The sequence below is a fragment of the Cygnus olor genome (assembly GCF_009769625.2).
Source record: "Cygnus olor isolate bCygOlo1 chromosome W unlocalized genomic scaffold, bCygOlo1.pri.v2 SUPER_W6, whole genome shotgun sequence".
NCBI lineage: Eukaryota > Metazoa > Chordata > Aves > Anseriformes > Anatidae > Cygnus > Cygnus olor.
Genome location: NW_024429077.1, coordinates 554,026 through 579,292, shown reverse-complemented (window position 1 = coordinate 579,292; position 25,267 = coordinate 554,026). Strand labels below are relative to the sequence as shown.

Genomic DNA, 25,267 nt, shown 5'->3' with positions numbered 1-25,267 from the left:
ATGTTTGTGGTTCTGTTTTGGGGTGTGCTCTAGAAGGTGAACTGGTGTTGACGCAACTGTCTTCCTTCACTGAAAGCAAAGACTGTTTCCTACAGACTTAGATGGAGATGTTTTATAGGTAAGCAACCAGCCTAAGGCTTTCAGCTGCTGTAAGCAAGTAATAAGGCGCTCTCTCTGGCATGGGAACAGCATGAGGAATATGAATTGACCGATCTGTTAAAAACAACAGAGAGAAGTGTGGTAAAGTCGTGTGGTGGTTTTACCGTGCTAGACAGATGAACACCACAACTGCTCTCTCACTCCCCCTCCTTAGAAGAGGAGGGGAAGAAGTAAAGGAAAGAACAACTCACGGGTTGAGATAAGGATGATTTAATTAAAGGGAGAAATAATTATTAAGGAAAGATTAGTATTAATTAAACAATTTAACTAAAGGGAAAGAAAAGGGAGGGGAAAAGGGGGAAAAAACACAACAAAACAAAACAAATAAAAGCTGTGTGGAAGTGCAGAGGAAAGAAATTACTCTCTACTTCCCACAAATGAGCGATGCTTGACCACGTCCTTGAAGCAGGGCCTCAACGCACGTAGCCGGTGTTCGGGAGGACAGATGTTTTCGCAACGAGAGCCCACCCCTCCCCTCTTCTTCCTTTTTCCACCTTTTATTGCTGTGTGTGACATCACTTTATTTATTTAGCTCCTCCCACAGTGTGTAGGGGTTTTGTTTCAGCAGGACCAGGACAGCTGTCAGACCCCCTGTTGTTAACTAGCCAAGTGGCTTCTGGTAGATTTATGTCTCAATATTTCCATGTCCATACTCAATACTCATAACAATACCCAATGCTCGTAACATAGTCTTTAACAGTCCATTGTACCTCTCAACCTTCCCAGAGGCTTGTGGGTGATAAGGGATGTGATACACCCACTCAATGCCATGTCTCTTGGCCCAGGAGGTGTCCTAATTGTTTCGGAAGTGACTCCCATTGTCGAGCTCAATTCTCTCTGGAGTACCATGTCGCCACAGCACTTGCCTTTCTAGGCCCAAGATTGTGTTTTGGGCCGTGGCCTGGTTTACGGGGTATGTTTCCAGCCACCCAGTAGTTGCTTCTACCGTGGTGAGTATGTACCGGTTGCCTTGGTGGGTTTGTGGGAGTGGTCCGATGTAGTCAATCTGCCAGGCCTCACCATATTGAAACCCTAGCCACCTCCCCCTGTTCCAGGGAGATTTTACCTTCATGGCTCGCTTGATTGCAGCACAGGTCTCACACTCATGGGTAACCTGTGTGATGGCCTCAATGGTCAGGTCCACCCCTCGATCACGAGCCCATCTGTATGTGGCATCCCTCCCTAGATGTCCTGATGTTTCATGGGCCCATCAGGCTACAAACAGCTCACCCTTACGTCCCCAGTCCAGGTCCACCTGAGCCACTTCAATTTTTGAAGCTCGATCCACCTCTTCATTGTTCTGATGTTCTTCAGTAGCGTGACTCTTGGGCATGTGAGCATCTACATGAAGTACTTTTACAGCCAGGTTTTCTACCAGGGCAGCAATATCTTGCCACCAGACCGTTTCGGGACAAATTCCCGGGTAAACTTTCTAAACAATTGATTAACCTTAGAGAGAAGAGGAAACCCGTTATTCAGAATTAGAAATAGCAATATATGGGTTACACATGGATGTTCAAAATACTCAGAAACTGTTGTAATTACCCCACTGTGAAAGAAGGAGGAGGTCCTGATATTATTCATAAGTTGACTTCCAGATGAGGAGAGGAAGGCAGTGTAATTCTGAATATTCTCTAAAAGATAGTTTCCATGAGACCCAAGTGATAACAGTGCAGAGCCTGAATGCCAGATTAAACTCAAGGCCAGTGCTTGGCAGCACAGCGAATTAAATAAAAAAAAAGGAACACAGATTGTAGCACATTCTCAGATCGGATATAGAGGAGAAAGGAGAACATGACACAGATTACATGACACATGATCAAACAAGCCAATATTAACAGGAAATTGAACATGGTGACTAGCAAGTACGTGTGTTAGTTGTAAGCGTTTTAATCAATTCTACTGTTATCTCAACCCTTCGAGCCCCACGTTGGGCTCCAAAAAGGACTGTGGTGGTTTTACCATGCTAGACAGCTGAACTCCACCACAACCACTCTCTCACTCCCCCTCCTTAGAAGAGGAGGGGAAGAAGTAAAGGAAAGAACAACTCACAGGTTGAGATAAGGATGATTTAATTAAAGGGAAAAATAATTATTACGGAAAGATTAGTATTAATTAAACAATTTAAAGGGAAAGAGAAGGGAACGGGGAAAAGGGGGAAAAAAACCACAACAAAACAAGTAAAGGCTATGTGGAAGTGTAGAGGAAAGAAATTACTCTCTACTTCCCACAAACAAGTGATGCTTGACCACGTCCTTGAAGCAGGGCCTCAATGCACGTAGCCGGTGTTTGGGAGGAGGACAGACGTTTTCGCAACGAGAGCCCACCCCTCCCCTCTTCTTCCTTTTTCCACCTTTTATTGCTGAGTGTGACATCATATGGTATGGAATATCCCTTTGGTTGGTTTAGGTCAGCTGCCCTGGTGATGTTTCTTTTCTCACATTTTTGCCCACCCCCTAGGAGGGTTAGAGAGAGTCCTGATGCTGTGCCAGCACTGCTCAGCAGCAGACACAACGCTGGTGTGATACCACTGCTGTTCTAGCTACAAGTGCAGAGCACAGCACTGTATGGGCTGCTGCAGGGAAAGTTAACATCCCAGCCAGACCCAGTACAAGTAGAAGTTTCAGTAGCTCAGCAAATGGTACTGAAATTTTCCTGTGGCACTTAGCAGTGAGTTATGCTGCTGCAGCCCAAGTGAAGGATGATAGCCACTCGGGGAGTGTGGAACAATGTATGTGGAACCTAAAGTAGATTTAGGTCTAAACAGTAAATGTTTTCCTAAAGGAAAGAGCAAGTTTTTGACCATTGGTAGCAGAGAATAATAAGATCAAAGCTGTCGTAACAAAGAACCGCAGTGCCAGAAGGTGAGGTCTAAAGAAGTCAGGAGTTAACTTGCTGGTGCTTTGTAAATGCCAATGTGTACCAATCTGTGTTTTTAGGCACCCATGTCCTTCTGAACCTCTAAGGTACTGCCAGGACGTACATTAGTGTACTGTGTCAGGAACAGAGGATTTCTTTCATGTGCTTATGCTGTGTTGCTGGTATGCACTCAGATAAATTAGAGAGCTACAGAAAGCAGCAGTCCAAGCATTCCCTGCTTGTGAACATTTGCTGCGTGTTTTTTTTCAAAGGAAGACATCCTTGAAGTTGAGGAGGAGGAAGGGGAGAAACACTGAACCTTCTATCTTCTGATCTCTAAACACAGCTTTGATTGCACAGAAAAGGAAGTAAACAAGGATGCTTACTGCTAGTGATCAAAGCTGCGTAGAATTGCTACTAACTGTCCCAATAGTAATTCCCAGATATCCCTCTTTGCTGGAAAAATCACTAGAAGCTGCATGGATGTTTGTTAAGCAGTCCTGGATCACAGTAGTGGCAATAAGATCCCAAATGATTTCTTGGTAAGGAGCATGCAAATACCAGTCACTGCCATATCCTATTGACCGGGCTTAGCAGGTCTCTTCTGACCCATTTCCTGTTCCTCCCAGTTCTTTCTGACCCAACTTTGCAACTAATGTATCCCACCCTTTCATCCCACGCACAGGTAATGTTTGTATCATCTAATTATAATGTAATGTACTGTACATTAACACACTACTGCTTTGTGACTATCCTGAAGTAAGAGAATACCTCCACCTGGGCTATTTATCTTTTTTATTAAAAAAGATGATGAAAAGTGTTTGTCATAGGCCTTGACCATGCTGTCCTAGACACTGTATGTGTGTAAACAGAAGTAGCCTTCAACACTAATAGCTGAACCGGAGATCGTGTCCATACATGCTGCATTACCTGAGCGTTCCCTAGGATTCCAACCTTAGATGCTATCGCGCTGGGGGAACCTGGTGTGCTGGCTCTAAGGAACAGTACGGAGCGTAGAGTGGAGTGGAGACACCACGGCTAGGCTCTGTGACCAGGTGGGGACTCGATTGTTCTTGTGCACACCAAGACCGATAAGTCACACTTTTTGCTACCCTGAGCCAACAACCTGTCATGTTTTGACAAATGCTGTACTCTAGTGTACTTTTTCTCATTATAATATCATTATAACACCAAAACACACCTCTATCCCAAAAGCTACCCGCCTCCAAGGTGCGACCACCCCTCACTGAGCATGCGCTCTGAATTTCTCGGAGCCTATTACTTTAAACGGAGACGGGAAAACTTTTCACCAATCATAACTAAGATATGCTTGACTAGAGTCACTCAAGCTCCACCTAAAAGATAGAAAATAATATAAATTGGCCTAAGAGAGAGGGGATGTCGGGGAAGATACTATCGTTAGGGAAGATACCACCATCAGGGGATGTACCATCACGAGGGAATACGCCATCCCGAGGACCTCCTGACTTCTGGGATCAGTCGACGGGCTGAGCCTCTCTTCCCCCCCCCCCATTGGGATGCCTTTGGGTGAGATTTGAACACTTGGTTATACTGTGTGTCTCCGCAGAAACTTAGAAATCTCTATAGAGTCTTTGTGCCTTCTAACGCATTAATTTCCAGGCTGCGCACCTGTGTATTTCATGCATGCTAGCTTGCTTTTGCAAACAGTAACTATCGCTGGAAATCCAAAGAACCTGTGTTCCATTGTTCCTAGCTGTGATAGTTCTCATTGAATGCGACTAGAGTAAGGGCGGTTATACGTTACTGGTGAATCCATGACCGCGGTAGTTCAGTACCCTGAATCCAACTGGACCCGTAACAGTTAATCAGCTACACCCCTTAACACGACAGAGAAATTGTCGCTATCAAAAACCAATGGGATGCTTATCGGTGTTTTTTTGGGGGTGTGCAGGCTGAGTTTACCAGCCTAGCTATAATCCAGCTTTTGCAAACTTCACAGCAAAAACAGCAACAGTGAAAAGAATTCCCCAGTTCAGGGAGTTGCTCCTGAGAGTGAGGAAGAGCAGAGGAGTCACAGCCACTTAGCAAGTCTTGAAGTTGGTAGCTGTGATCAGGGTACTCTCCTTCAGTGTTGTAGTGGGTATACATGGTAAGGTTTTGGTAGCAGGGTGCCATAGGGGTGGCTTCTGTGAGAAGGATCTAGAAGCTGCCCCATGTTTGGTAAGGGCCCCACTGCTGACCAGAGCTGAGCCAATAAGTGATGTTGTTTTGCGCCTCTGAGAGAGCATATTTAAGTCAGGGGAAAAAAACGCTGCGCCACACAGCAGCTGGGAGAGTGAGAGGAGTGACGAACAGCATTGCAGGCACCAAGGTCAGTGAAGAAGGAGGGGGAGAGGTGCTCCAGGCGCCGGAGCAGAAGTCCCCTGTGGCCTGTGGTGAGGACCATGTTGAAGCAGGCTGTCCCCCTGCAGCCCATGGAGTACCACGGTGGAGCAGGGTTCCACACTGCAGCCCATGGAGGAGACCACGGTGGAGCAGGTGGACCTGCACTGACGGAGACTGCGGCCTGTGGAGGACCCCCACTGGAGCAGATTCCGGGCCGGACCTGTAGCCCGTGGAGAGGAGACCACGCAGGAGCAGGTGACCTGGCAGGAGCTGCTGCCCGTGGGGGATCCAGGTTGGAGCAGTTTGCTCCTGAGGGATGGACCCCGTGGTACGGACCCATATCTGGAGCAGTTCTTGAAGAGCTGCTGCCTGTGGGCAGCCCATGCCAGATCAGTTCAGGAAGGACTGCATCCCGTGGGAGGGACCCCACAGCACAAGGGATGAGAGTGACCGAGAAGGAGCGGCAGAGAAGAAGCGCTATAGACTGACCATAACCCCCATTCCCCCGTTCCCCTGCACCACTCGGGGGAGGAGGTGGAAGAGGGTGGATGGGGGGAAAGGTGCTTTTGGTTTCTTTCCTTTGTTTCTCACTTCTCTAGCTTGTTAGTAATAGGTAATAAATCTTACTATCTCTCTATGCTGAGTCTGTTTTGCCTGTCACGATAATTACTGCGCGATCTCCTCGTCCTTATCTCAATCCCTGAGCCCTTTTCATCGTATTTTCTCCCCTTTCCTCTTTGAGGAGTGGGAGCGAGAGAGCGGTTGTGGTGGAGCTCGGCCACCCACCCGAGTAAAACCACCTCTGCATCTGAAGTGCAGGATCTAACATGTCACAGGAGCATTTAGAGTTCACCAAAAAAACATTGTGTGGTTCCTATCAGATTCTACGCTTTTAAATAAAGTAATTGTTTGTTTATATCTTGTTTATGCATTACTCTGTAGTTAGGCAGGCAGGTCAAGGGGAATGTAAAGTGTTTAGTGTAGAAATGTCAGCTACATTATGAGCTCTTCGATATTATATTTGTCTTGTTCTCAGCGAGTGCCATAATTCCTCTGACCGGATCAAGGTGCGAGTGTGGGATGAAGATGACGACATCAAGTCTCGTGTCAAACAGAGGCTGAAGTGCGAGTCAGATGACTTCCTGGGACAGACAATCATTGAAGTGCGTACACTGAGTGGTGAAATGGATGTGTGGTACAACCTTGGTGAGTGGAGCTTTGGGACTGAAAACGTCATGTATTAGTTTGGGAACATGTGAGAACTATCTGGGCAGATTGCAAGAAAGAACAAAAAAAAAAAAGCCTACTTGATTAGGTTATTTTAAGGGGCACAATGATGCTGCAGAGCAGCTGCAAGGCTTTTGTCCCAGTTAAAATGAAGTACAGGAGTATAGCATGTCAGAACAGGGATCTTTTTTCTCTTGTTAGGCACTGGAAAGTAGAATGGGTGAATGCTTGGAGCAGGGCTGGAAGTAAGGAACAAATTTCACATCAGTCAGCTGTATCCTTAGAAAAGGGATCTGAGCAACATCTTCCTGACACACTGGCATTTTCTAAGTGGCCTTGGTAAAACCTCGTTTTGGCGGTGTGTGTGATATACTGAACTCCCTTGCCTGCTGTCATATGAGTCTTAATCTAGAGAGGTTTGCAGTACATTCCTTGGTGGTTCTAGTTCAGCTGACTGGATCAAAGCCCGGGGACCCTATAGCACATGCTCTCAGAAGGGCTGGCTTATGTGTAAAGAAGTATATGTGGTTCTAGCTAGATGTGTCATATTGAGAGTGTATCAAGTCAGTCATTTTGCTGATATCTACTTAGTTTTTAATGTTTTGAAATAAAAAAGTCAAAGTTTTCTCTATGGTAATATTGATCACAAATTCAGCCTGAGCTTTCAGCAGTTTCTATTATAGTGTTGTCACCCCAAAGATGGCTGTGCTCTGAATGTGAAAAATGCATGTAATTGTTGATGTTTTTTCCTTCTAGAGAAAAGAACAGATAAGTCTGCAGTGTCTGGGGCTATCTGTCTGCAAATCAATGTGGAGATCAAAGGCGAGGAGAAGGTGGCTCCATATCACATTCAGTACACTTGCCTTCATGAGGTAAGGAGCAGCTCAGCTCAGTCATTATGATGTTCCTCCTTTCTGTCAAAGAAGAAACTTTCTGACCTCTATTTCCTTAGAAAGTTCCTTCTTGCCCTACGTGAGCCTTCTTTTCCCTGCTCCACAGGCCTGGAAACTCACTGAATCATCAGACCTGCATTTGTACAGAAGGCCAGGAAGGCTTTAGGTTCTCCCCCTGCTGAATGCTGGCTGGCTCAGTCTGTCCCACTGTCACAGCTGTGCTGCTGTCAGGCAGAGATCAAACGGTGGTCCAACTCAGAGCCCCCACTAGTTTAACATGAAGAAATTTCGGAATTTACTTGACTGATGTGTTCAGCATGTACTATACCTGTGTCTTTCTTTAGAGAAAGCCTTCTGAAATGGCAAACTCCAGCCCAGATCTGCTTCAGAATTAAACTTAGCACATTCCTTTTGGGATCCCAGACATGCAGCATTTCCACGGTAGATGCTGTGTTTTTTACTGCTACTTGTCTCTGAACATTGTGAACAGAACTGCTTGTGTAGCAGTGTTGTGTTGCAGCAAGGAGCAGTTACGTCATTGCAGTTTCCACCTGGGCAGTTGGTCTGTGATGCATAGTGGGCTATAATATGAAAAGTTACATTTTCTACCTTAGCTGATTTTTGAGTAAATTCTGTTTGGGATAGGGTTTTGACTCTGGCCTTTGAGCAGTGCAGATAGTTGTTGGTATAAATTCCTTGTACCACTGGTGTGTAGCTATGAGCAATTCTTAGGGAACAGAAGATAAGCTGTGGTTGCTGGGTACTGATCTATCTCAAGATGGACTAAGACGGGCAGGCAGAGCTGTAGAAGTTGGGAGAAATTCAAAGAAGACTTATGTGAATGTCTGAGGGATTCATGGTGCCCAGTCTATTTATCAAGGAGAAAGCAGGTGACAGGATTAGTCTCTAAGTGCCTGAATAGGGAAGAGTAGCAATAGACTCTTTCACCTTATAAATAAGAATATCACAAGGTCTAGTGAAGTTTAAGCAAATTCACATTAGAAGAAGACGGATGTGTCACAGGGATGAATGTTCAGCTACAGGAACAACATATTTTTCCAGACAAGAGCTTGATGATCCCTGCAGTGTCTTTTGGCCTTACCAGGAAAGAGACAGACTAAGCTTAAGTGAACATCAGTTTCTTTTAGTAGGCTGTGTTGTGTTCTTCAATATGTAATTTTTGCTGTTTTTTAATTCAATGACTGCTTCTGTTTGGTAATCCATTTCATTTTTATCCTTCTGATGTGTGATCACTTGCTTCCCCTCTTTTGTTGCAATTATATCTCTTTTAAAGTATCACCTTCTTTCATTTGTACATCATAAAATGAAGGTGATTTACAGCTAGAATAATTTAATCAGGAAAAATAGTAGTGTAAAGCAGTGTCTTCTAGCTCCTAATTAGATCATTAGACTTTTGCATCCGTTACTACTAGGGAGCCAGCTGTCTGATAAGCTGATGAAATCTGTAAGTGACATAAATTTAAGGATTACTGAGAAACCCACTGAACTGAATTGCAATTTCTGCAGAGCAATGATAGCTTGAAAGACTTTCCAGTGTTAGATAAAGTAAAAGGTTATGATGAATAATAATGCAAGTGTCCAGTTGTTAATGGTGATTTTAAGGATGTCCTTGTTTTTAGAAAAAAAAGATTTGGAATGTTCCACTGTATAATAATAATTGCAATGCTGATACAGGGCTGTTACCTCAGCTGGCTTAAATAGCTTGTCCATATTAAGTCATTCCTTTGAGGACAGAAGTGTGTAGGTTTCAGGAAACTAATTAGTCTGACTTCACTGTATTGAAGCACTCCTCTGCATCATTCACAATGTCGGGTGGTTAAAGTTGTAGGTATGTGTGTGGGAAAAATTCAGCTGGGAGCGTGTGAGAAGAAAAGCAAGTCAAAGCACAAAAATACATAGTGGGTAGGGAGAAGGAAAGAGGGAGGAGAGCAAAGAAATGTGTGTTAGTGCCTCCTTCTTGGCAATTCCAAGCTGGTCATGAAACTCACTTGGCAGCTTCAGCAGCTTTGCATATAATTTCATTCCTGTTTTGTATTTCAGAACCTCTTTCACCATCTCACAGATGTGCAAGGGAATGGGGTGGTGAAGATCCCTGATGCCAAAGGAGATGATGCCTGGAAGGTGTATTTTGATGAGACAGCTCAAGAGATTGTGGATGAATTTGCAATGCGTTACGGCATTGAATCAATATACCAGGCCATGACGTAAGATGCATTTGGTGTTGTCTTTAGTGCAGATATTCATTGTATCTAATTGATGTGACTGTTAAGATGAAATGTCTTGGTAATAGAATGCTATTAACAGCTACTCCTTAAGGGGCTTACTGTGAGCAGGAAGTGACTGCATATCTCAGTCACTGTTTTCCTCAAAGTCAAGAAATTATTGTCTGACAAAGTGCTGGAATTTAGCCTCCATCTGGGCAGTTTGTGCGAGCGCCTTTACCTTTAAAACTAACCAACTTTGTTGGTTAAAAAAAATGCTTAAAAAAAGTGTAAAAACTTACACCAACTTTGTGAGTGTAAATGACCGTACTTTATTATTGATAGCTTATTCTTGTTTTAAGAGTCTAAAATCTCTATTTGAAAAATCTGCTATTAAAAAGGATCCCACTGAAGACTTTTGGTGATGTGAGAAGGGAAGAGATTTTGTCAAACTGTTTTTCCTACAGGTTTGTTGTGGCAACTGATATAGTCCTGAGAAATCACTGTTTTCACAGGTACTGCTGGAGGAATTTATAGGAAGCTTGAGTAATGGAGCACTAATTTTTCCTGTTTGGATCTAGGCTCATGCAATTCTTGATCTTCAAGAGCATTTTTCTTGTCACTGTACTTTTAGTCGGATTTGGGATTAGCCATTCTGCTTAAGTACTAGTAATGCTATGCTTAGCTCATTTCTTACTTTAAACATAATATTAAATACAGCAGACTAATGTGAAAAGTTCTGAAGCTGAAAGCTTTGGCTGTTTGGGTCCTTGGATGAGTTATGATGTGTAATTATGTCACCTTGCAAACACTTTTTTCTGCCTGCTCATTTAAGCCAAAATGGAAAGGTCTTGGAAGGTACTTCTGGAGGCCTAGTCCTGGCTCATAGCAAGGCTAACTTGGAAGTTGGACGAGACTGCTTAGAACCTGTTTCAGTTCCTTGAAAATCTCTGTTGTGGTTTAACCCGCCCGGCAGCTAAGCACCACACAGCCGTTCGCTCACCCTCCCCCCTCCCTCTCTGGGATGGGGGAGAGAATCAGGAAGATGTAACCTGTGGGTTGAGATAGAGACAGTTTATTAGGACAGAAATAATAATAATGATGATAATGGTATTACTAATAATAATGTGTACAAACAAGTGATGCACAATGCAATTGCTCACCACCTGCTGACCGATGCCCAGCCTATCCCCGAGCAGCCGGTCCCCCCATCCCAGCTAGCCACCCCTATATATTGTTCAGCATGAGGTCAGATGGTATGGAATACCCCTTTGGCCAGTTTGGGTCAGCTGTCCTGGGTCTGTCCCCTCCCAGCTCCTGCTACACCCCTATCCTGCCCGTTGGCAGGACAGAGCAAGAAGCTGAAAAGTCCTTGGCTTGGTGTAAGCACTGCTCTGCAACAATTAAAACATCAGCATGTTATCAGCACTCTTCTCATTCTAATCCAAAACATAGCACCCTACCAGCTACTAGGAGGAAAATTAACTCTGTCCTAGCTGAAACCAGGACAGTCTCTGAGGAGGGAGATCCACCATTTCTCTGGGCTCCTGCTCTTGGGTTGTATTATTTTAGGGGAGAAATTCCAGGTTGAAATCCAAGTTAGAAAATCTTGCATGGAATTTCCTATACTGTAACTGTTAAGTATTGCTGCTTCTTTTTTTCATCCTTATGAAAGGATTTTTGCCTGGCTCAGTCCTCTTGCTAATCTCCCCCCCCCCCCCCCCCCCCCCATTAAGTAGTAGAGACATTGATTAGATCCCCACACCTTATACTTTCTCTTCTTCAAGCTAAACAAACCCATTTTATGTGTCTGTCTGTATATAGTGAGTGCCTAAAAGAGCACATGGTACATAGGTATCATGTAGCCAGCAAGTTAACATTGGGGCATAGTTGTCATGTTTGTCTGAAATACTGATTTGTATGTTTCTGTGAAATTGTCTCATTCTGGCTTTTTTGATTATAATTATTTGTAGGTTAATAAACACCAAAGCTAATGTCTGATGAGTCCCTTGGGGAGAAAACTACATTTAGAGAATAGTTCCCAAGTTTAGTTTGGGAGTTCAGTGAGGGTTCTTGCATGAAAGGACTGCTTAAAAATTGCCAAATTCTCCTGTCTGTTGGGATGAACTTGACTTGCTAGATCTCATAATATCAGACCTCTTAAGCTCTCATTATTTTTTTCCCCTTATGTCTAACAGATTTTCTTTGATTGTTTAATCATTTCACAAGCCTGAATGCTTCTGGCATAATTTTGAGATTTCCTGCAGGATGGTTCCTTGCACTTTAATGAGAGCTGTTAAATGGGAAAAAGCAAATGAGCATGCATGCTTCCTGCAGGCTGGAAGGGTTAGCCCTAAGGAGTCACTTATCAGTGCAGCACAGAAATAATAGTGTGTGATTTCGCTGAGCTTGAATGCTTTGCAATTGCTGCTGCCTTATGTCACCTCAGAACCTGTGGCTGCCTCAAGTAGCAGTAAATTATATAGATTTCTGTGTGCCAGGCTTGACTCTTGGAATTGGCATCAGGACCCAGAGTATTACCTATGTCACAAGCTATTGGCAACAAATTGTTGGATTGAAAAGCTCTTTTATGCCATGGAAAGAAATGTAGTAAAAAGGATTTTTCTTTTTTTTTTTTTTTTTTTTTTTCTATCAACTGTATTGTTTAGATGTCATCTTTTGTGGAAAATCTGGAAGCAAAATGCTGGAGACTTACTGAAAGGGAGAAAACAAAACTTGTACCTGTGGAGGGTGCTACCTAGAGCAGGGTGGCTATTAAAGGGGTAGGAAACTTGGCTGAGTTGTGTTGTGGAGACCATAGGCAGTGTCAGGAAGCACTACACAGAAGAGTCCAAAATGACTTGCTGAACTGTCCTTTTTCAGGCATTTTGCATGTCTCTCCTCCAAATACATGTGCCCGGGTGTGCCAGCTGTGACGAGCACCTTACTTGACAATATCAATGCTTACTATGCTCACACAACTGCCTCCACAAATGCATCTGCTTCGGACCGCTTTGCAGCCTCCAATTTTGGGGTATGTTTGGTGATACAACTGGATTTCTCTATTTTGCCTATAGTATTTCTGCCTATCAATAAATAAGTCTCTTCTGTTTAAGGAACATTTTATCTGTGAGAAGTTGGAAGCTGTCAAGCCCTTCTAGACTAGACAAAGCAGAGCATGGTTTATTGTCTGTTGTGGTTTAGCCCGGCTGGCAGTCAACCACCACACAGCCGTTCGCTCACCCTCCCCCCTCCCTCTCCGGGATGGGGGAGAGAAACGGGAAAGTGAAGCCTGTGAGTTGAGATAAAGACAGTTTATTAAGACAGGGAAAAGAATAACAACAATAATAATAATAATAATAGTATTAATAGTAATAATGTGTACGAAATAAGTGATGCACAATGCAATTGCTCACCACCCGTTGACCGATGCCCAGCCTATCCCCGAGCAGCCGGCCACCCCTCCACCCCGGCTAGCCACCCCTATATATTGTTCAGCATGACGTCAGATGGTATGGAATACCCCTTTGGCCAGTTTGGGTCAGCTGTCCTGGGTCTGTCCCCTCCCAGCTTCTGCTGCATCCCTAGCCTGCTCGCTAGCAGGACAGAGAGAGGCTGAAAAGTCCTTGGCTTGGTGTAAGCACTGCTCTACAACAATTAAAACATCAGCATGTTATCAGCGCTCTTCTCATTCTAATCCAAAACATAGCACCCTGCCAGCTACTAGGAGGAAAATTAACTCTGTCCTAACTGAAACCAGGACATTGTCATCATCACACATTTTAGATATTAATCAGTGTGATGCATTGTGATGTTTAGTCTTCGTGTTCAAATTACACTGGAGCACAGATGGTATGGAAATGAGTGAATTGTATTACATTCTGTGTGGTGATACTGTTGATAAAATATACCGTGTAATCTGATGGTTTCAGAACTTTGTTTTTAAAAACAGCATCTGCGTAAAGAAAAAAAAAAGTCTGTCCCACTAATGGTTCAACTGTTTTCCGTATAACGTGTTGGAGTTGAGTGTGCTGGTAAAGTATCTAGAATAGCTCAAGCTCCCCTGCTGGACTGAGAAATACATACATTGAGGGAGGAGTCTTTTCACAAAGCCAAGCCAGAATCTAGCTGAGAGACCTGACCTCAAGAAAATGGCAACAAGAAGTCTGCAATACTTGTCATTGAACTGATACATAAGATCTTGGAGCTGTATCATTGCTCTGAATTCAACCCTTTTCTGACTGTTCCCTTACTCATTTCTGAATAAATATTTTCTCTTAAACATAAGGCTGGTACAAACTGTTAGCAGAAATCAGAGGAGTTTTGTTCTACCTCTACTTCAAAGTGATAAAGGAATGTTTTTCTTATACTTGTGATGTTACACAAACTTCAGAAGTAATTACAGTATAAGAATAAATACACAAAACAATGCATCTTTATTGCTTCCTTCCACTTTCCTGAGATCTGTCACTAGTTCTCTGATATTCTGCATCTTACTGTGAACACGGATTGGACAGTGATGATTGTGATATGTTTTTTGTTCAACAGAAAGAACGATTTGTGAAGCTTCTGGACCAGCTTCATAATTCACTTCGGATTGATCTCTCAATGTACAGGGTGAGTGGGAATAAACAAAATCTCTTCAGGCATTGTGATAGGCAGAGGGGAAACGCTGTTCGGATTTTTCTTATGTCTCTGAGCTTTTGGTTAGTTTGTCTCTTATGGAATTATATTTTGTTTTTCTTCATGGGTAGAATTTAAACCCTGTTCTTTCTTCCAATATAACTTCCTTAAGGCTTCTAAAATAATCTGAGGATTGTGAACTATGCTTATCTCGGATACTGTCCCAGAAATGCAAGCTGATTGGATTAATTTATTTGAATTATTCTTATCTGCTACTTTAGGTATCATCTACAAAGGGAAAACAGACTTGTTCTTCTCTGTGAGAGAAATCTTTGAGAGGACCCCCAGCTATGTTGTCACTTATTTTAGGTCCGGCAGACTCGAATCACTGTCCCTGACTCTGTATCTGTAGGATGTGCTTTCAGGTTGAAGACCCCCCCATGCACACACACTTCACCACACTGGGAAAGGGATAGGTTTCAGATGTTGGCATTAGTCCTTCAGGCTTCTTAAACCTTCTAGTTCCTTTCTTTGCTACTCCAGAGTCAACATAGTCTTACAACAAGTCTGTGACTTGTCTTTTTTTTTAATTCCTTCATTTTAAGTAGTGACTAATTCATTGAAAAATTCAAACATATTGGCAAAATGTGAGCTTTGATTTTTATTTATATATTAAAAAGTAGATCCTATTCTGGGTGGTACATTTATCTGGAAGACAATAAAGCACACAGAAAAGGGAAACATGAGTGGACTAATAAGAGAAGTGCATTAGGAAGATGAGCAAAAGGACAGAAAGGGCGAGGTGCAAAAGAAGATAAAAGGAATGTTGTGTAATGAGCGATCCTAAAAGAAAAGGTGCAAAGAGAGCACTGAGCAGCAGAGGGAAAATTATCAAGGCATGGCAACAGGAAGCTGTACTGGTGATGCCTTTTTGTTTGTTTGGTCTTCGATAAAAGCTGCTTTCAGGTGGCTAATGCAACTAAACCTTGGACAAACAAGTAAGATCTTAGGTAAAGGACCAAGAAAGATTTGTACACTTTAAATAATTTTGTTGTTTTCTAATTGGCAGTGTATTTAGACAGCAACTGGCTGGAGGAGTCTGAGTCCTCGTAGTGATTATTTTAAGGCACTGGGAGGACAGGTTAAGTTCTGATATTGCAGTTTCCAACTTTCAAGAGAGGATATGGTGATTTGCAGTTTCAATTATCCAGATTAAGTCCCTCACCCCTGTGTTGATTCAAGCTATTTGGAAGCACTTAAAAGAAAACAATGAATAAACAATGAAAATCCACACCAGATTTGTCAAAAAGAAAGTGTGTTGAATCAGCGTTTTCTTTCCAGGGCAGGGTGATGGGCTTTGGGGAGAAGAGGTGGAAACATCTCAAGAGTAGCCTGAAGTCACACTGTGCATAATTATTTTGAAAAGTGTTCTGTGAGCAAGTGAAGTTATTCTGTATGCACGTCAGTTGTTCTTTTCTGTTGGTTCATTCCTGGCTGACATAAACACAGATAATATTATAGATATTCAATATAGGTAATATTATATTTTCCTGATTATTATTCCTTATCAAGAGCATGAATTCATTCCCCAATGTTCATCTAACATTTTGTGTTTAAATCTTGATTTCTGGTAAATACCCTCAGTGCCAGAAGGAGACTGTGTGTGGATAACAACTTTTAAAGGAGAGTTGTCTAGTAATAAGCATCTATGATCAATTGTAAAGAACATTAAGTTGCTTGAAGTGGTTTGAACTGAAGCAATGCTTAGTTGCTGGCAGGGGACAGCATATTTTCTGCAAGTCCTCAGCAGTAAATGAGAGCTTGTTCCCCTCTCCCCATTTTACATTCGCCTCTTCAATAATTTTTGAATATACAAGTATGAATAGACTATCTTAGTGAGGTTACCTTTGCTACTGCAGCAAAACCAGTCATGTCTGTTTGAATGTAAGAACATGATGAGGAGCATGAACACTGTTAAAGGATGGGAAGGAAAGAATGGGAATGGAGGAGAAGGCACGGTGCCTGAGATCAGAAAGGGAACAGTCTCTTGCAAGAAACAAAGCTTGGTGCAATTGGCATAAGTATGTTACTTACACACACACACACACACACTTTTGTATCAGCATCTGTGGTGGTTTTACAGTGCTAGGCAGCTGAACACCACAACCGCTCTCTCACTCCCCCTCCTTAGATGAGAAGGGGAAGAAGTAAAGGAAAGAACAACTCACGGGTTGAGATAAGGATGAATTAATTAAAGGAAAAAAGAAATAATTATTAAGGGAAGATTATTATTAATTAAACAATTTAAAGGGAAAGAGAAGGGAACGGGGAAAAGGGGGAAAAAAACCACAACAAAACAAGTAAAGGCTATGTGGAAGTGCAGAGGAAAGAAATTACTCTCTACTTCCCACAAACAAGTGATGCTTGACCACGTCCTTGAAGCAGGGCCTCAATGCACGTAGCCGGTGTTTGGGAGGAGGACAGACGTTTTCGCAACGAGAGCCCACCCCTCCCCTCTTCTTCCTTTTTCCACCTTTTATTGCTGAGTGTGACATCATATGGTATGGAATATCCCTTTGGTTGGTTTAGGTCAGCTGTCCTGGTGATGTTTCTTTTCTCACATCTTTGCCCACCCGTAGGGGGGTTAGAGAGAGTCCTGATGCTGTGCCAGCACTGCTCAGCAGCAGACACAATGCTGGTGTGATACCATTGCTGTTTTAGCTACGAGTGCAGAGCACAGCACTGTATGGGCTGCTGCAGGGAAAGTTAACATCCCAGCCCGACCCAGTACAGCATCTGGAAAGAACAATCAGACTTCTAATTTCAGCGGAACCCAGAGAGTGGAAGGAGAAACAATGGTTACAGATAGCAGGGTGCAGGAGATAGTATGTAAAATAAGTGCATTAGGGTGAAAGAGGCACTGGAGGATAAATGCTTACCTTGGCAGATTGAATCTGAGAGGGGACTGAGTGGTTATGATGAATTCTGACAGTGAAAAAGTGTTCATTTTCTCATCTCAATCCAGTTTGTTTCTCTGCAGAGGTTTCAAGTATACCACACCTTTTGATGTCTCAGAAAAGACAAAAAGCAAGCAGTGAGTGCAGAAAGGGAAGGACCTGTGCACGCAACCTCAGGCAGCAGGGCTGATGGTGGGGAGGTTGTTGCTCATTGCCAGCTCCTTCTACAGCCAAGGAGAGATCTCCTGCTACTGGGGGTTGTCTGTGTCCTGGCATCCACAGACTTCATATGAAAAGCTATTTAATTAAGCAAACACATGAGCTCCTGCAGCAAAAAGGCCATATTTACTGAGCATTGTTTTGACTGGTATAAGCTTCTCAAGCAGGAAATGTTTCCAAGACACTTTCCTTATTTAGAACATGCTTGAAGCTTTGTATGGATCTGACTGTGCTTTCCAACAGGATTTCCCTTTTTTGTCAACAGAATAACTTCCCAGCCAGCAGTCATGAACGGCTGCAGGACCTGAAGTCTACAGTGGATTTGCTGACTAGCATTACTTTTTTCAGGATGAAGGTAGTGTAATGGATGGGGATAGGACATCTGCAGTTCCTGCTCCAGGATTTTTTTTTCCAATTTTTAAAATATTTTATGCCAGTGTGTTTTAGATATGTAAGGAAAATGAAGGTTGTCTGCTGACCATGCACAATACTTCCCTGTATTTTGCTTCATGAATATGAAAGCTGTTTTTCCCCTGGGGTTCTTCAGTCATAAATATGGCACGCGCACAAAAAAAAAGTGGAGGGGGGCGGGAGGGGAAGGAAACTGTCTGTAGAAAAATAACATACTTCTGTTAATAGCATTAGGAAGCTTTTCCTATAAAACTGTCTACAGCATTTATCAGTCGTGACCATCATGACCATCTCTTCACAATCTTTTATCTAGTAAATATTTTAAAATGTATTTCTTGCAGGGTAAGATACCAAAATGGGATAGTATCTCTAAGCAGAGATCCAAGAGAGTTGTTCTGTAGTTACATTTATTGTTCTGGCAACATATAATGAGATTATTTTTAACTCCTGATTTTTTTTTAAACTTTGTTTTAACTAGTGTTATAGGTTAGCACATGTCACTTAGCAATTTTTAATCTTATCAAAAACAAAGCAAGATTTTCATTTGAGCTATTTGAGAAAGAGCTTAAAATTCTAATCTTAAGCCCTTTAGTAAATAATGTTTTAGAACATTCAAAATACAGTCTTGATTCAGACAGTATGCCTGCATTAAGTGTTTGGTTTATAGAAATACTTTGAAAAGTTTAGAGATAGTGATACTATCAAAATTGTCTCAGAGTATGGTTTTATTCATGGAGTGATGCTTGCTTATCTTTTGTAGTAACCTGTGGTGTTTTTCTAAAGCAATGTAACAATGAAATAATTAAAAGAACTGTTGTTACAAGAGGGGAAGGCCTATCAACTGGCATGTTGCTACGGATTCTGATGTGATTTATATTCAGTAATGCTGGTGAAGGAAGATGTCCTTAAACTTACTGTATTTAAAAGTACACAAGTGCCTGGTCTTCAGCAAGACAGATTAGATGTAATGTCCTCTGATAGCCTGTTACATGTTCTTCCAATGGTTAAAAAGATTGTTCACTGGCTTTATAGCAAAATCCTATACATTTAGAAGAAATTGCATGGGCTTGGCTCAGATTATACACATTAATCTGTGTGATTTATTTATTTGGAAGAATCTTCCTTGACATGTCAAAATCTCTCATGTTCTAAGTGATCCCGCAGGGACATAAATGTTGTCACTCCTGTTTTATACCTGGAGAGGCAAGCCACAGAGACTGAGCAGAGTTGTTCATGTTTTTAGGTCACAGACAGTGCAAGTTGCTGAAAACAGATTTGCTGCTTCCTGGGTAGTTCCCAAAGAGGTGACTTGTTCTTTCCTGGTTTGGTTTATGAACAGTACTTGGACTATTCTTGCTGTCTCTGTGCAGGTTCAAGAGCTGCAGAGTCCACCTCGAGCCAGCCAGGTAGTGAAGGACTGTGTAAAAACTTGCCTCAACTCCACATATGAGTACATTTTCAACAACTGTCATGAGCTGTACAGTCGCGAGTACCAGACAGATCCCGTGAGTAGCTAATAAATAGGCAAAAATGAAAGTTTATGATTTTCCTAAGAGAATCATGCAAATACCAGTTGACATAAAAAGCAACGTAAACAAAATTTTGACTTGTTTTCTTCGGAATGCACAAAACTTGTAATCAATTAATGAGCACAAATGAGTAAGTGGAGGATGATAATTGTTTTACACTAATCACACCACAGTTTTTTTTCCCAGTCTCAGCTACTTTATTTCATGAGCAGATACTTCTGAATGGAAACTTTGATGCAACTTTGATTGAGCAAAAACTAAGTAGGCTGATCAAGGAGACTGTCTTTAGCTTTGATAAACTTCAAGCAGAGAAGTTTTGTCTTCATTTCTGGCACCCAGTATCCTGCACTGGGCTTAAGATGTATCTCCAGACACAAACTGTTTTCAAGTCCATGAGAGCTCTACTGACCACTCTGTGGTAATGCATACAGAATGTGTCAATACAGATCTAGTCATCAACTCAAGTGCCTAAAGTGCAAGTATTTGGAACAAGCTTAGAGCAAACAATGTCTCAGCAGGTCTCCTGAAGCCTGACCTGCTATTGGCATGGTAAATGCCAATAAAGGGGGATTAGCTGGGATTGAGGCCACTGGTAAGCAAAATGGTTTGGCATGTTACCATGTTTCATATTAGATGAAACAAGTTGCCAGCAGACATAAATGAACGTAAGCTCTTCAGAAGAAAGTGCTCTCAGGTAATTACTATTTGGAGTTTGTAAGGAGGAAGGTGAGCTACATTTGTCACCTTTTTCTTTATCCTTTAAATTTACACTGGTTTTCCAATGGCTTCCTTCACAGAACAAAACTCAGGATCTTCCTCCTGAGGAACAGGGTTCCAGTATCAGAAACTTGGATTTTTGGCCCAAACTCATCACTTTAATAGTTTCCATCATAGAAGAGGACAAGAATTCTTATTCCCCAGTACTGAATCAGTAAGAATCTTCCATGTCCTTTATGGCTAATGCTTGTCTCTCTGTGTGCTCTGCTTTATTTGTTAAACTGCTTTCCATCTCTTCGGTCATTTGTGTATTTATAGAAGTACTTATCTTGTCTATCTTTCTGTCTTATTTGTCTCTATCTATATAAGTGTTGTGGTTTAGCCCGGCTGGCAGTCAAACACCACACAGCCGTTCGCTCACCCTCCCCCCTCCCTCTCCGGGATGGGGGAGAGAAACGGGAAAGTGAAGCCTGTGAGTTGAGATAAAGACAGTTTATTAAGGCAGGGAAAAGAATAACAACAACAATAATAATAATAATAGTATTAATAGTAATAATGTGTACGAAATAAGTGATGCACAATGCAATTGCTCACCACCCGTTGACCGATGCCCAGCCTATCCCCGAGCAGCCGGCCACCCCTCCACCCCGGCTAGCCACCCCTATATATTGTTCAGCATGACGTCAGATGGTATGGAATACCCCTTTGGCCAGTTCGGGTCAGCTGTCCTGGGTCTGTCCCCTCCCAGCTTCTGCTGCATCCCTAGCCTGCTCGCTAGCAGGACAGAGAGAGGCTGAAAAGTCCTTGGCTTGGTGTAAGCACTGCTCTACAACAATTAAAACATCAGCATGTTATCAGCGCTCTTCTCATTCTAATCCAAAACATAGCACCCTGCCAGCTACTAGGAGGAAAATTAACTCTGTCCTAACTGAAACCAGGACAGATATCCACCCCTTATTCCATACCATTTATGTCATGCTCAGGTTACACTCTTTCCAATACCTTCTAATTAATCACCATTTTCATCTATGATATATAGCAACCATGGTAGCGATGACATACAGTGTTATATGATAATTAACATATTATAATTCAACTCATGGGCTATTCTCACCCAGTATTAGGTCCCCTTGAGGTACACACCGGACCTCCCCATTCTCTTGCATTACCCACCAAGTGCATCCAGGTCCCTGAGCAAAAGCAATCCCACGAACGGGCTTGCCTTTTCCTGAGGCGGGAGTAGCCCAGACTGTCTTACCCAGCATGTTTCTTATGTGCACTACAGGAACTTTATCCCCTTCTACAGTGCGTAACAGGTTTGATTGGGCAGGTCTAGCTCGATTGGCAGATCCTCTAGTATTGACTAACCAGGTGGCCTTTGCCAGATGTGTTTCCCAATGTTTGAATGTCCCAGCACCCATTGCTTTCAGTGTAGTCTTTAACAGTCCATTGTATCGTTCAACTTTCCCGGAGGCTGGTGCATGATAGGGGATGTGATACACCCACTCAACACCATGTTCTTTGGCCCAAGTGTCTATAAGGTTGTTTCGGAAATGAGTCCCATTGTCTGACTCAATTCTTTCTGGGGTGCCATGTCGCCATAGGACTTGCTTTTCAAGGCCCAGGATAGTGTTCCGGGCGGTGGCATGGGGCACAGGATATGTTTCCAGCCATCCGGTGGTTGCTTCCACCATTGTAAGTACGTGGCGCTTGCCGTTGCGGGTTTGAGGGAGTGTGATGTAATCAATCTGCCAGGCCTCTCCATATTTATATTTCAGCCATCGTCCTCCATACCAAAGAGGCTTTGACCGCTTGGCTTGCTTGACTGCAGCACATGTTTCACAATCATGAATAACCTGTGCTATAGTGTCCATGGTCAGGTCCACCCCTCGATCACGAGCCCATCTGTATGTTGCATCTCTACCTTGATGGCCTGAGGTGTCATGGGCCCATCGGGCTATAAATAATTCACCTTTATGTTGCCAGTCCAGGTCCACCTGAGCCACTTCAATCTTAGCAGCCTGATCCACCTGCTGGTTGTTTTGATGTTCTTCAGTAGCCCGATTCTTGGGCACATGAGCATCTACATGGCGTACCTTTACAACCAGGTTCTCTACCCGGGCAGCAATATCTTGCCACAATGCAGCAGCCCAGATGGGTTTGCCCCGGCGTTCCCAGTTGTTCTGCTTCCATTGTTGTAGCCACCCCCACAGGGCATTTGCTACCATCCATGAATCAGTATAGAGATAGAGAACTGGCCACTTTTCTCGTTCAGCAATATCTAAGGCCAGCTGAATGGCTTTCACTTCTGCAAACTGACTCGATTCACCTTCTCCCTCAGCAGCTTCTGCAACTCGTCGTGTAGGACTCCATACAGCAGCTTTCCATCTCCGATGCTTTCCCACAATACGACAGGACCCATCAGTGAACAGGGCATATTTCTTCTCATTTTCTGGTAGCTTGTTGTACAGTGGGGCTTCTTCAGCACGGACCACCTCCTCCTCTGACGATATCCCAAAGTACTTGCCTTCTGGCCAGTCCATAATCACTTCCAGGATTCCTGGGCGACTGGGGTTTCCTATTTGAGCCCGCTGAGTAATCAGTGCAACCCACTTGCTCCATGTAGCATCAGTTGCATGATGTGTAGAGGGGACCCTTCCTCTGAACATCCAACCCAGTACCGGCAGTCGGGGTGCCAGGAGGAGCTGCGCTTCATTACCGACCACTTCCGAAGCAGATCGAACTCCCTCATATGCTGCCAATATCTCCTTTTCGGTTGGAGTATAGCGGGCCTCAGATCCTCTGTATCCCCGACTCCAAAACCCCAGGGGTCGACCTCGAGTTTCCCCAGGTTCTTTCTGCCAGAGGCTCCAGGTGGGGCCATTCTCCCCGGCTGCGGTGTAGAGCACATTCTTTACATCTGGTCCTATTCGGACTGGCCCAAGGGCTACTGCATGAACTATTTCCTGTTTAATTTGTTCAAAGGCTTGTCGTTGCTCAGGGCCCCATTCAAAAGCATTCTTCTTACGAGTTACTTGGTAGAGCGGGTTTACAATCAGACTGTAATTTGGAATATGCATTCTCCAAAACCCCACGACACCTAGGAAAGTTTGTGTTTCCTTCTTGCTAGTTGGTGGAGACATAGCTGTTATTTTGTTGATCACATCCATTGGGATTTGACGACGTCCATCTTGCCATTTTATTCCTAAAAACTGGATCTCTCGTGCAGGTCCTTTAACTTTATTTTGTTTTATGGCAAAACCGGCCTTCAGAAGGATTTGGACTATTTTCTTCCCTTTCTCGAAAACTTCCTCTGCAGTGTCACCCCACACAATGATGTCATCGATGTACTGCAGGTGTTCAGGAGCCTCCCCCTGCTCCAGCGCAGACTGGATCAGTCCATGGCAAATGCTAGGGCTATGTTTCCACCCCTGGGGCAGCCGATTCCAAGTATATTGGACTCCCCTCCAAGTGAAAGCAAACTGTGGCCTGCACTCTGCTGCTAGAGGGATGGAGAAAAATGCATTAGCAATATCAATTGTGGCATACCACTTGGCTGCCTTTGATTCCAGTTCGTACTGGAGTTCTAGCATGTCCGGCACTGCAGCACTCAGCGGTGGCGTGACTTCATTCAGGCCACGATAGTCCACTGTTAGTCTCCACTCACCATTAGACTTTTGCACTGGCCATATGGGACTATTAAAAGGTGAATGGGTCTTGCTGATCACTCCTTGGCTCTCCAGTTGACGAATTAGCTCGTGGATGGGAATCAGGGAGTCTCGGTTGGTGCGATATTGCCGCCGGTGCACAGTTGTGGTAGCGATTGGCACTTGCTGTTCTTCAACCCTCAGCAACCCCACAACAGAAGGGTCCTCTGAGAGACCGGGCAAGGTAGACAACTGTTTAATGTCCTCTGTCTCTAAGGCAGCTATGCCAAAAGCCCAGCGGAACCCTTTTGGGTCCTTGAAATATCCTCTTCTAAGATAGTCTATGCCAAGGATGCACGGAGCATCCGGGCCAGTCACAATACGGTGCTTTTGCCACTCATTTCCGGTTAGACTCACTTCAGCCTCCAATACAGTTAACTGCTGGGATCCCCCCGTCACCCCATAAATACAGATGGGTTCTGGCCCTTTATAGCTTGATGGCATTGCAGTACACTGTGCACCGGTGTCTACTTAAGCCTTATACTTCTGTGCGTCAGACGTGCCAGGCCATCGAATCCACACAGTCCAATAAACTCGGTTGTCCCTTTCCTCCCCCTGGCTGGAGGCAGGGCCCCTCTAGTCCTGGTCAGAATCTTCATTTCTGTGTTTAAAAGACTGCCTGCTAGAAGTTGGAGCAGCAAACTTTTCAGAGAACCCCTTTCTCCCGATTGTTTTCTTTTGCAACTCACGTACCCGTGCCTCTAGGGTCTCAGTAGATTTTCCATCCCATTTTCTCATGTCCTCTCCATGGTCACGTAGGTAAAACCACAGGGTGGCGCGGGGTGTGTACCCACCATATTGTCTTCTTTGCACGGATGCACGTTTACCCCTAATAGCCGAGACGCTGGTTTGTACAGGTGGGGAAGAAAATACACTCTCTTTAAGTTGCTGGACCTCTTCAAAAAGTTTCTCCAAAGTATTCTCTTTTAGTTGGTGGCCACTGGTTCGTTCAGGTGGGGGGGAACATAAATTCTCTTTAAGTTGGTGGACCTCTTCAATAAGTTTCTCCAAAGTATTCTCTTTTAGTTGGTGGCCACTGGTTTGTTCAGGTGGGGGGGAAGATAAATCCTCTTTAAGTTGGTGGAACTCTTCAGAGAGTTTCTCCACAGCCGAGACGCAGGCCTGTAGGGAAGAGGAGAGATTTCCTTCGTACTCCCGGAGTTGTTTAGCCATGTCACCCACTGTGGGATCTTCACCGTTTTTCCAGGTTATTATTGCCAATGTGCTGGCCCATGTTGATGGTGCATTCCGTACAAACTTCCGCCATATGGGTCGAGTACACTGGACTTCATCTGGATCTGTGGATGTTTGTGCATCGTCTAAGTCCTTATAAATTACTTCCCGTACGGCTAATTCCCTCAGGTACTGAATTCCCTT

General features: G+C 43.6%; 1 protein-coding gene across 1 annotated transcript in view; it reads left to right on the top strand.

Annotated features, from left to right (window-relative positions):
* LOC121062985 (protein unc-13 homolog B-like) overlaps nt 1–25,267 on the top strand; it is an 86,476-nt gene that overhangs the window by 16,332 nt on the left and 44,877 nt on the right. The window contains 8 exon segments of the mRNA XM_040543297.1: nt 6,422–6,591; nt 7,369–7,484; nt 9,567–9,730; nt 12,611–12,761; nt 14,276–14,344; nt 17,792–17,881; nt 19,308–19,442; nt 20,264–20,397. Of these exon segments, the coding sequence (XP_040399231.1) occupies nt 6,422–6,591; nt 7,369–7,484; nt 9,567–9,730; nt 12,611–12,761; nt 14,276–14,344; nt 17,792–17,881; nt 19,308–19,442; nt 20,264–20,397 (1,029 nt within the window).